The 12,565-nt window shown below is 35.3% G+C and overlaps 1 protein-coding gene across 1 annotated transcript in view; it reads right to left on the minus strand.

Annotated features, from left to right (window-relative positions):
• The window catches only part of LOC105810896 (ATP-binding cassette sub-family A member 3-like), a 103,136-nt gene that overhangs the window by 53,011 nt on the left and 37,560 nt on the right, over positions 1–12,565 (minus strand). The window contains exons 12-18 of the mRNA XM_012644943.1: positions 10,120–10,274; positions 9,536–9,691; positions 8,975–9,185; positions 4,827–4,977; positions 2,191–2,289; positions 1,719–1,884; positions 488–782 (exon numbers count right to left, since the gene is read on the minus strand). Of these exons, the coding sequence (XP_012500397.1) occupies positions 488–782; positions 1,719–1,884; positions 2,191–2,289; positions 4,827–4,977; positions 8,975–9,185; positions 9,536–9,691; positions 10,120–10,274 (1,233 nt within the window). The remainder of the gene's footprint in view (positions 1–487; positions 783–1,718; positions 1,885–2,190; positions 2,290–4,826; positions 4,978–8,974; positions 9,186–9,535; positions 9,692–10,119; positions 10,275–12,565) is intronic.

The raw sequence follows: 12,565 nt of genomic DNA on the forward strand, positions 1-12,565 counted from the left end.
ACTATTATTATTACTATCTTAAAAATACATGCATCCTTAGGAGCTACTGCACTAAGACTTCAGTATTCCTGTTTTAGATGTGATCAGTCTAGAAGACTGAAGAATAGCTTGCAGGACATGGGACCACCATTCCATGCATGAGATACACTACATTCTGGCCAGCACTTTTTAAACACTTCATTCTTAATTTTTCAGTAAAATGTATTTTGGCACTTTCGTTTTTTTTTACTTGAAAAGAACAATAAATGCCTTGTAGACAACCCACAGCCAAAGTGCCTACAATAATAATTAACTTTTGAGACTAGTCGCTTTTCAAAGAGGCTATTCCTTGACTTTAATTTAATGGCTTTTAAGATATTCATAACTAGCAGGAAAAGAATGGAGCAGGTAGCCAAATACCATAGTTAAGATCCTTCTTTGGAAGTAACACAGCAGATCATCTCTAAGAGCAGCCTTTTTTTCTTTTTTTTTCCCTAATGAGCCTTACCTTTCACGTCCTTAATTCTTTGGTTCTTAAACTTTAGAATACTCTCAAGTTGTTTAAAGAGATACATAGGCAAACTAGAATGTCCAGAAACAGAAACAGGCACAATGGTTTGACCATATTCACTTAAATCCATCGTCCTGATAGGATCTTCATGTGCGAAGTCACGAGAACTCAAGAGTAAGGCAGAGGAACCTAAAAGTCCCAGTATCTGTAGCAAAACCAGTTTCCAGTTGCGCCAACTGAACATCACCCTCTTTAGGAACATGGCATAGAACTGCTGGTTGTAGAGAGAACACTAAAGAAAGAGGAGAGGAACATACCATTACAATAGTCATAAACAGTTCATTCATGTTGAAATTCATGCTTTGAAATTTTATGATATGAACATATAAAAGTGTTAAGGTATAAACACATAGTTTATACAAATAAATACTTGGAACAGAACATAACCATCACAATAATATGATCAGTCTATTCTTTGTATAAGGCAGGGGTCAACAAACTAAGGCCTGACTTTGTAAACAAAGTTTTATTGGAACACAGATATGTCCATTTATTTCTGTATCACCGTGGTTGTTTTTGTGCTCTAATGACAGAGTTGAGTAATTATCACAGAGACCAGATGGCCCACATGCCTTCAATATTTGTTATCTATTCACACAAGGTTTGCTGACCTTTGCTATTATTAAATAAAATGTTTAAGGCTTGGCTTTAGATATGACACACAAAATCTCAAAAGGATGATTTTCCTCAGACTCCTGACTGCAAAGAAAATTTCTTCTTTCTTTATAGAAGAAATATACAATCAGAAGGAGAATGGAAGAAATGTTTGGCAACTCAAAGAGACTTCCCATGCAGAAAATCATCCTGAATAGGGAATGATCCCTTATGCAGTAACGATTTCCACTGCAAAAACTTAAAATACTTAAAGTATTGTGCACACTTTATTACTAAAAATCAGATTTACTAGTACCTTTACTCTGGCTTCAATAAACTAACAAATTTTGGGGTTACTAATTTGGAAAAAATATATATTCTGACACACAAAAAAAAAAGAACCAAGGAATAACAATGGCGAAAGTAAACAGCTTATATCTTTATCCAGAACCCATCGCTTCTGCATTAGAAAATTAATTAGGTTGTGGTCCAGACTGCTTCACATCTGGTTGAAAAAATGTACCTTTTGCACTCCAACCAAGTATGCACCATGTTTTTTAGTAAAGGTTCTCACCCCAGCATTAAACCTAACAGAAGGGCTTTCATTTTGAGGGGGAGAATCTGCTTTGTCAACATTACTTGACACATTTATATTCTGGTTCCTGACAGAGACTTTGCTCATCTGGATAGGAGGCTGCATAGATTCTGTATCTGTGATTGAATCTTCCATCTTGCCGACCCTATATTAACAAAAAAATGTACAACGCATTTTACTTCAACTTTATCCCAATATATCTTGTTTGGAGAATATGAGTTGCAACCCCCAACTCAGAAGGCTCCTTGGTTTGCTCACTGCCTGGCAGGAACATTATTTAGAGGCAACATGGTTAACTAGGGTATTAATAGAACAATGGCTCCCAAACAGCCCCCATTGCCCTTGAATTTCTACTGTGTGAAATCTGAAAGTTTGGTGAGTTTACAAAGGGAACTAAAGACATGGTCCTTCCCCTCCAAGGCTTTTCTTTTCCCTATATATCGTTACCCACTTAAGGAAAACTTCTTCCATGGTAGTGACAGAGGCACCAAAGCTAGCAATGCCCAACTCTTCTTGTCTTTCTTCCAGAGCAGTAAACAGAGCTTCAAATCTAAAAGTAGAAGAGGAAGAGAAAAAGCTATCACCAAACCAGATGATTTTCATATTTATATCTTTTTATTCTAAATTGATTTCCCCTCAGCAGTGGGGAAAATGTAGACCATTCTTCACTTTGATGCTTATTATAATTTTATGCCTCCGGTAAATCAGACAGGTGGGACAAATGGAGAGAAAGAAACTAGTAAATTGCTATAAGCAATTTATTTTCTGAATTTTGTACAATGCACACATATTAATTCCACAAGGCAATTTCAGCATGCCCCTTCCTGGTCAATAACCTCATTTGTGTGCACACACACACACATGCATACGCACACACACAACGTATGGTAACAGTTTAGGGATTTGACAACTAAAGATTGGTTTTGCCTTTTCTTGAACTTCATATAAATGGTATCTTATAGTCTTTACTTTTTTGCCCACCACAATGTCTGTGAGATTTCTTCCTGTTGTTGAATATCCCACCAGAGTTCATTCTTTTTTATTGCTGAGTAATATTCATCCATATTCCTACTAATGGATGTTTTGGTTGGTTTTGTGTTTGGAGCTATTATGAATAAAGTGGCTGTGAATATAAACATTCTTTCACGTGTCTTTTGATGGACTTGTGTCTCCTAGGTATATACTAGGAGTAAGTAAAATTACTGTGTCATAGGATAAGAACATATTTGGCTTAGTGAAAATGACCAAATATTTTAGAAAGAGGTTTTACCATTTTACACTTCTATCAACAATGAGATCCCATTTCCACGTTCACATGCCACAGTCTGCCTTTTTAGTTTTAGCCATTCTGGTGGGGATGTGTAGTGGTAATGTCATGTTCTTATTCTTTGTAATTTTGTGTCACATTTCTGGGAAGAATTTTTGACATAGTTTTCTCTTTAATTAATTCTATTATTTTCTGCCGTAATTATTTGCTCAGTTTTTATTAGCCAATCACAAATTTTATCTCGTTTTTCCTCTTCAAAACTGCTTGGTCTAGGGTCTAGATTCAGTGTCCTCTTTGATTGAGATTTTAAATCAGAGAGTTTCAAAAGTTTTCTATTTTTATAGTACATTTATTTTCAGAGTTGACATTTATTATGATTTTTCAGTGTGATCCTATTCTTCCGAAATGTGGTATCTTTTCTATAGTCCATTCATTTTCTCCCATCCTTATGAAAATATACTAATTTGTCCAGGACTGAATTCTTATCATGTAAAACTTTAAGAGGAAATTCTGTCTAAGACTGAGGTGTGATTCTGCCTGATTCAGTGATCTGTCTTTTAAGTTCTCGTTCTGGTGTTTTTTTCCCCCCCATAATCAACTTTGGGATCATTGGTGCCAATTTGTGATGTTTAAAATTAAAATGAGATTGGCGTTTATTTCTCCGGTTTTCTAACACCATGATATAGACGGAAAAACATAGGTTGTGGAGATAAATGGGCCTATGTTTGATTTCATCCCATGTCACTAATTACCATTTGATTTAATCTTTTCATTTCATTTACAATTGAGTTAATGTTACTATTTGATTTAATCTTTCTAATCTTACAAATCATCATATCATTTGTAAAAAGGTAAAATAAGTACATTTTATATTCTCATTTGTCACAATGTTATTTCACTTTAACATTTATTTCTTTACAATCACTTTATAGAGATGTGAGAAGCTCATATGTACTTCATCCTAGTTTGGAGGCTTGAACTTATTTGCAGCTATGAGAATCACCCTGAAAATCTTTCTTTCTTTGTTTGATCATGTCTTTTAAACTAAAAGACAATTCTCTTTGATCAAAAAGATTGAATCCAAACAAGAATTGAGAAATTTTGCTTCCTTGATGACAGCATTGAAGCTTCTTTTCCTTGACATTCTTGGTCAAGATACTAACATAATTTTAGATTTTTCTTTTTCTTATTGCTGTATCCAAACTTCAAAATTCCATGCCTTTAATACAAGTAGAAGAAGAAATCAGGACACTTCAAAAGAGGCATTGCCAAAGCAGAACTCATCCAACAAGATTTCATCTGGATCTATCATGTTCACATTCAATTTTCTTTCTATTTATTCCTGATTAACCTGCTGGTCCTAATCTCAAATACTAGCTCTGTTTTTGCTCTACCACATACATTTTTATAACTCTAATATATCTTTCCAACTTTGCTGCTCAGGAGCCAACCTTGTTCCACACCCCAAACTCAAAAAAAAAAAAAAAAAAAAAAAAAAGAACGATGATGTTACCACTTTTAAGACTTTCTTTGAATAACCCATTTGGGGGTGCTAACCATCTCATTTTTTTCTTTCATTATCTTAATAGTCCCCTTCACTCCACTCACCAGGAGTAATTTTTACTTTTCCAACAACATACCATCGGTCATCACCAATTAACACCAGCAAACCGCAGCCATTAGGTAGCATCTCTCTCTGTAGTGTAGGACTTTTATCTTATTAAATAAACTCTACTTACTGAGCCTGAAGAAACTAGGAAAAGTAACAATGATTGCTGGCTATCTAAAAATCATCCATTTAGCACTCTCTGGATCCATACCTGTATATATACTCTTTCGGTACAATAAATGATAATTCAGTTCCAACATTGTTCTCCAAAGTGGCTGTTGGTGTATAATAATGAATCAATCTTGAGATTTCTTCAACGTCACAGTGAGGTTCCTTCACCAGGACTATACGGTATCCCACACCTGAGAAAATCCATTTAGAGAAACAAATAAAACAATTTTGCACTTCCCATACTCTTGTGAGACCATACTAGACTTTCCATGGCTTGGTGAGTAAGAAGAAGATAGGGCGTGTCACAAATCATCTGAGAATCTAATAAATATTTTTTTTATAATTTCATTATTTTTTTAGGGATTGATAAGGATCTGGATTGTATAACAAGATAGAGTGAAGATAGTATGGAAAGCCTCTGTTATCTGCCTTCTCATCCGATTGACATTGAAATCTGAGAAAATGAGATTAATATTCATTAAACAGATATTTACTGGGTGCCTGTTATAATATACTCCAGGCAGTAAATAACTCAGATAAAAATTCTATCCTTCAGAGATCTGAGAAATCTTCCTAAAGCGCTTTGTGTTTTCACTAGGTACACTTTACTGGCTTTCCTGAAGGTAGGGGTGGTATAAGGGAGCAGAGAAAAATCCCTCTGGGGCACTCCAGAACTTTGTGGAAAACACTGATGTAGCATTTTATTCACAACATCAGTCATAAGATAAAAATTACAAAACATGCAAAGAAATGAAAATATAACCCCGCTCATCAGAACAGGAAGCTAATTATATTTGGGCCTGATTCAAAGCAGTGTTGGGGACAAGAAAGCTGTGGGAAACAGAGGCAGGGGACTTTTCGCACTGTGGGGTCACGCATAGACAAAGACTTTAAAACACCATCTGATCTTAATCGTTTGTAAAGATCTAAAGGAAGACATGGAAAAAGCAGGAAAACAATGTATGAACAAAATGAGATTATCGATAAAGAGGCAGAAAGTACAAAAAGGAAGCAAAAAGGCATGGAGTTAAAAAGTACGAAAACTGAAATAAAAAAATACACTGGAGTTTTTCAGAAGCAGAGATGAGCAAGTAGAAGAAAGTAACAGCGAACTTGAAGATGGAACAATTGAAATTATATATTCTGAGGAACAGAAAAAAATAATGAAGAAAAGTGATCAGCATCTAAGGGACCTGAGAGACAACAAGATGACTGACATACATATAGTGGGACTTCAGACGGTGAAGAGAGTGAGAAAATGGCAGGAAGAATATTTGAAGAAATACCAGCTTAAAACTCTCCAAATTTGATAAAAGACACAAATCTAAAAACCCCAAAAGCTCAATGAACTCCATGTAGGATAAAATCAAAGAGACTCACACCAAGGCACATTATAATCGAACTGTCAAAAGGCAAAGAAAAAGAGAGTATCTTGAAAGAAGCAACACGTCACATACTGGGGATCTGAAATAAGATTACCAGTTAATTTCTCGTTAGAAATCTTGAAAGCCAGAAGGCAATCGGTTGATATATTCAAGGTGCTGAAAGAAAAAACTGTCTGGGTGATATTAGCAAGACGGAGAAATAGGAAGCCCTGGACCCTCCCCTTCCCCACTACAGACACAAATATAACAACAGTGCAGTGCAGATTTCCTTTGTGAGAAATCCAGGAACTAGTTAATAGGCCCTAGCACTCCAGGCAAATACAAAACTAGCCATATTGAAACTGGTTGAAAAACTCAAGATACTGTCTTGCCATAATCTCTACCCCAGCATATCATCATACAATCAGGACAAAATCCACAGCTCCCAGCTTCTCCCTGGAGAGGGAGAAGTGCACCATTCATCCAGTGCCCCGATTTTCTAGGAACCAAGCAGAGAATTGGCTTCTGCCTGTCTTGGAGTGCTGTGAAAACATGGCATACTTCACTCACCTGGGGCCAGTGAGAACAGAGGCAGTGATCTGGGCTGGCAGTCATCCTAGCAACTACTCCCCCGCCCCGACCACAGCTCACCACAGAGCTTGTTGAACTACAGCCCCTAGCTTCTCTCTTGGGAGGTAAAGAGTTACACAATATATGAAACACCCCAACTTTTATGGGGGTTACAAAGAAGGCTGGATTATGTCTATCCTATCTTAGATCCCTAATAAGACATAAGATACAGGCACCTGAAGCCAAATAGAGCAGAGATGGCAATTTAGGTTGTCAGTTGTCATAGTGACTTGCACCAACTCGGCACAGAGTGAGTGTATGGAAAACCCTAGTTCCAAGCTTATATCTGGAGAGGGAAAGAGGTACACAATGCATTCAATAGCCCAATTTATCTGGCACTGCTTGGAGAACTGGCTTCAATCAGACCCTGCATACTCTAGATGCTTCGGAGCTACTAAAAACAAAGAAAATGGGTTGGGCTAGCATGAAAGTTTAGAGGCTCCCAGAATCTCAGGCCAGGATGATTGGGGAGGGTCTCCTCCAGTACAAGGCCAGTCTATGAAGAAATAAAGAGATGGCTATTTTGTTTAATGAACACACTTAAACATTGTGAATCAAGGAAAATGAAAAAACAGGGAAATATTCTCCAAATAAAGTAACAATATAAATCATCAGAACTGAGCCTAATAAAATGGAGAGATATAACTTACCTCACAGAGAATTTAAAATAACTCATAAAGATGCTACCTGAGGTCAAGAGAACAATAAATGAATAAATTGAGAATTTCAACAAAGAGACAGTGAAGTTTTAAAAGTACCAAGCAGAAACCATGGAGCTAAAAATACAATAACTGAACTGAAAAATTCACTAGGTGGGTTTAAGAGTGGACTATATCAAACAGTAGAAAGAATGAGCAAACTCAAAGTAAAGTCATTGGATATGGAGCAAGTGAAAATCTCAAATATGCTGACTGATATAAAATATTACAAGCACTTTGGAGAATCTTTTACTAGAACCCAATTTTTAACCAAATACTCCAACACTAAGTACCAAAATACTCCACTATTAAGTATTTTAATCCAAGACAAATTTTTACTCAAGAGAGAGTTTTTTTGTAAGTTTATGGCACATTTGTTTATGATATTTGAAAACCAGAAATGACCTAAAACAACATAAAAATCCATGAAGATTAGATTGTACATACTATTGATACATGCAACAACATAGATAAATTGTAAATATATTGTGCCAAAGTAAAGAAACCAGAAAGAAAAAAATATGGTGTATCATTAATTTATATGACACTCAAGAACAGGCAAACTAATACATGGGAATAAAATCAGAAAGTAGTTTTCTCTAGGAGAGATGAACTGATGGAAAGAGGTTCAAAGCAACTTTCTAAAGTCATGGAACTATTTAGTGTCTTGTTTTTCTTGTAGTCAAATAAGTACATAAAATTGTAAAAACTCATTGAATTGAACATGTAAAATCTACCTATTTCACTGTATATAAGTTATACTTCAATTTAAAAAAATTCTTCCTTGATAAGAGCATTTCTTCTACAGAGGAGAGATGGAAAATGGACAAGGTGAAAATAAGTTTTATATTTTATTAAGTTAGTGTTTAAGAAAAAAACATAGAAAGAAGAAATATTGAAGATGAGGTGTTAAAATTTTATTTAGGGGGTCAAAGAAGATCGATGCATAGGTAACTCTAAATAAAGACCTAAAAAAAGGTAAGGAAGCTATTAGGACATATTCGTACTTTCAATGTTTAGAAAAATTCTTCTTTAGATTGTAACAAATTATTCTGCTCATATAAAAGCAATTTAACACGGTGTGGCAAAAAGAAACAAGAAGCAAAGATATACAGTTCCCTGTGCTTCCCGTGCAGTCCATTAATTCATCAATTTACCTATCTATTCATCACCCATCATCTATCTACCCCTCTCTCTCTCTGTCTCTAATTTTTTTGAAGGTACAAATGCATTCAAACAAATTAGAATTTCAGTAGAAGTCATATGGAAAAAATGAACATGAATTTTGGATAATATACTAAACATTTAAGTGAGAAATAACTTTGAATTTTGAAGAAAATATGACCATTATTTCAAAGGGTTCACAGGTGAACCCTAGTTAACAGAATAGAGGGAATCATTGAATTTTTTGGTAGATAGAAAAAAAACAATAAAACTTATGTTAGAAGAATATTATTAAGGAATCAATATCCTAAGAACAAGCAAGGGAGACAGACCATATATTTTTTTCAGGAAAATTGAAGAGCCACAGCACTTGAGGGATCCCTTGACCATGATGGCTATGCGGTCGCCCAGGATATCAGCTTCGTCCATGTGGTGGGTGGTCAGTAAGATGGCACAATCCTGTTTGCACTGCTGAAGGAGATCCCAGGTGACCCTCCTTGAGGCCGGGTCCATGCCGGATGTTGGCTCGTCAAGTATCACTACCTAAAGACCAGAAGAACTCCATGACCATTGTTATATATACTATGTACTGGCACCATGAGTGTCTTACCAGTTTTCACTTGTTCAATTAAGCTAAAATAATACGTTTAGGAAAAACTGAGTTAGGAATGCTGAAATGATTACAAACCTGTGGTCATGTTATATCAACAAGGTTGATAATGTGAATCAGATTTTCATTTAGGAGCTTCCTTTTTAGAATGTTAGATCTAGATCAGCTTGCAAATTTGTGTCAGCTGATTATTTTCGACCAGTTGCAGTGTGCAGGGGAATCTCTATCTATCTATCCATCCATCCATCCATCTATCTATCTATCTATCATCTAGCTATCTTACCTGGGAGTCCCCTATAAGAGATATAATGATGGAGAGTTTGCGCTTCATTCCTCCACTCAGTGCCTTTGACAATGCATCACGCTTTTCCAGCAGGTTAAAAGCAGACAGCATGTTGTCAATTTCCTTAGGTCTTATCTTTCCACGTACTCCTTTTATCTAGAAAGAAGAGACAGAGTTTGCATGTTGCTTCTGACTTTATTCTTAGAAATATTTTACAGTAGCTCTTTTTTTTTCCTTGATTGTCAAATTTTCCTCTTTATTCTTCCATTTTTGGAGAAAATGGGGTGGGGGAAAAAAGGTAGGAAACACCTGCATCAAAATGAAAAAAATTTCTTGTAAGAATAACAAGGACTTGTAATTGGGTTGCTCCCACCTTTTTGGCTATTGTGAACAGCCAAACATTGGCATATAGCGGCTCTTTTCTTATATCATCCACGAAGCAGTGTGTTCCTTTTGCTTCTCTTTATGTTTAAAGAAAAATTCATGAAAATCAAATTTTGAACTTTATGAGAATAAGGATATCAATAGTAATCGACTTGAAGTACATGAATAGAGTGGATAAAAGGAAAGTGTCTTTGGCTCACCACACAATAGAAATGCAGGTGTTCTGCTACTGTCAAGTAATTAAACAACAGGTCCTGCTGGGGACATATGCCCAAAGATTTCCTAATCTGGACCATCTGCTTTGAAATGTCCTTTCCAATAATATAGGCCTTTCCACTGGTAGGGGGATAGAGACCTAGAATCAAGCAGAAGACATAACAGAACTTGGAGTTTGTGAGAGAACATGACAACAAACTGCTCATTAGCACTTCAAATTTGAAATCTACATAGGGATTACTCATTAGCATTAGCAGTATCTCACACAGAAAAAAATTCTAGAAAATATGGGTTATTTTCAAGGAATGAAATCAGAAATAAATTATTTTGTGTTTTTCTGTTTAACTGTATTTTCTAATTTTCAATGAGTATGAATGAGTGCAAATGGCTTGGGTAACAAAAACACAAGAGAGTGTTATATTAGAACATTCTAGCATTGCCATCGGCCATTTGAAATCTATGAATCATGTTATAAGCTTTGCATGACCTTAGACTGTGGGAGAACCTTTTAAAACCCAAATATACAGATAATAAAACTGTTATGCTTGAAGAATTTAAATTTTACTTGGAGGAGATACACAATAACTTAGAACAATTTTAAAATACTTACAAAACATCTATCCATAGCTGTAAAATGGGGAAAATATCACTTTAAACCTGAATCCTATTTTACAAACACACAACTAAGAGGATAAATGTGTTCAGAGATGTCTGTTACAATGAGAGTGACCGTATGTCCCAAATTACCCGTTGTCCAGCAGTCCCATTCATTTTCACATATACTTTAGAACATTTATTTTTAATAAATTATTCTAATTTTAATTGACCTAAAATGAGACTGTTTGGCTGTTAATCCCTGTGACTTCTTGCTGTTGTCATGGACCTTTTCTTCATGATGTTACTAATCTGAACCTTCTCTTTTCCCTCTTGGTCATTCTAGCTAAAGTTCTGCCAATTTTATTAATCATTCAAATAACTAATTTTAGGTTTAATTAATTTTCTTTAATGTTTTTAATATTCTCTATTTTATTAATTTCCATTCTAATGTTTACTGTTTCCTTCCCTCTAATTGCTTTGGGTTTATAATTTTTTAAGTGTCTTAAGGTGGAAGGTTATATAGTTTGAGAACTTTCTTCTTTTATTTATTTTTTTTTTTTGAGACAGAGTCTCACTCTGTTGCCCGGGCTAGAGGGCCTAGCTCACTGCAACCTCAAACTCCTGGGCTCAAGCAATCCTACTGCCTCAGCCTCCCAAGTAGCTGGGACTACAGGTATGTGCCACCATGCCCAGCTAATTTTTTTTTTCTATATATTTTTTTAGCTGTCCGATTAATTTCTTTCTATTTTTGGTAGAGACAGGGTCTCGCTCTTGCTCAGGCTGGTCTCGAACTCCTGAGCTCAAACAATCCGCCCGCCTCAGCCTCCCAGAGTGCTAGGATTACAGGCGTGAGCCACCGCGCCCGGCCTTCTTTTCTTAATGTAGGCATTTCTCTCTAAGCATTGCTTAAGCTGCATTTTATATGTTTTGATATGTTTTGTCTTCATTTTCATTGAACTCAAAGTATTTCCTAGTTTCCTTTGTGATTGCTTCTTTATCCACTGGTATTTAAGAGTTTGTTGATCAATTTTCACAAATTTGTGAATTTCTAAAATTTCTTTTATATTAATTTTACTCCGTTGTGATCAGATACTGTATTTGGTGTGACTGGAATCTTTTAAATTAACTGAGAATTATTTTATGGCCTACTGTATGGTCTATCCTGGAGAATATTCTGTGTGTAGTTGAGATGACTATACATTTTGTTGTTATTGGGTGAAGTGTTTTATAAATATATAAATAGTCCTGTTAAGTCTATTTAGTGTGTAGTGTTGTTGAAGTCTTCTATTTACTTGTTGATGTTCTGCTTATTTTTTTCTATCCCTTATTGAAAGTGGGGTATTGAAATTTCCAATTATTGTTTCTGAGTTTGTCTACTTTTCCCTTAAATTCTGTCAGTTTTTGCTTCACATATTTTAAAGCTCTGTTGTTAGGTGCATATGTTTTTAATAGTTATAAGTTACTGATGAATTGGCCTTTTCATTATTATAAAATATCCTTCTTTATCTCCAATAAGACTTTTTGTTTTAAAGTCTATTTTAGCTGGTATTTGTATAGCCACTCCAGCTTTCTTGCAGTTGCTTTTTTCATGATATGTCTTCTTTCATCCATTTATTTTCACCCTATCCATATTTCTGAACCTACAGTGTGTCTCCTGTAGACAGCACAGAGTTGGATCTTATCCATCTGACAATCTCTAATTTTTGTAATGGATTGTTTCATCCATTTACATTTAATATGGTTAGGGTTTTTTTGTTGATTTTGACAGCTTTTCTTGTTTCACTGGGGTGTATGGGCCTGATGAGCCAAAAGTGGAATATAATTATTATTTTT

Source organism: Propithecus coquereli, unplaced genomic scaffold (genome assembly GCF_000956105.1).
Source record: "Propithecus coquereli isolate 6110/MARCELLA unplaced genomic scaffold, Pcoq_1.0 Scaffold223, whole genome shotgun sequence".
NCBI lineage: Eukaryota > Metazoa > Chordata > Mammalia > Primates > Indriidae > Propithecus > Propithecus coquereli.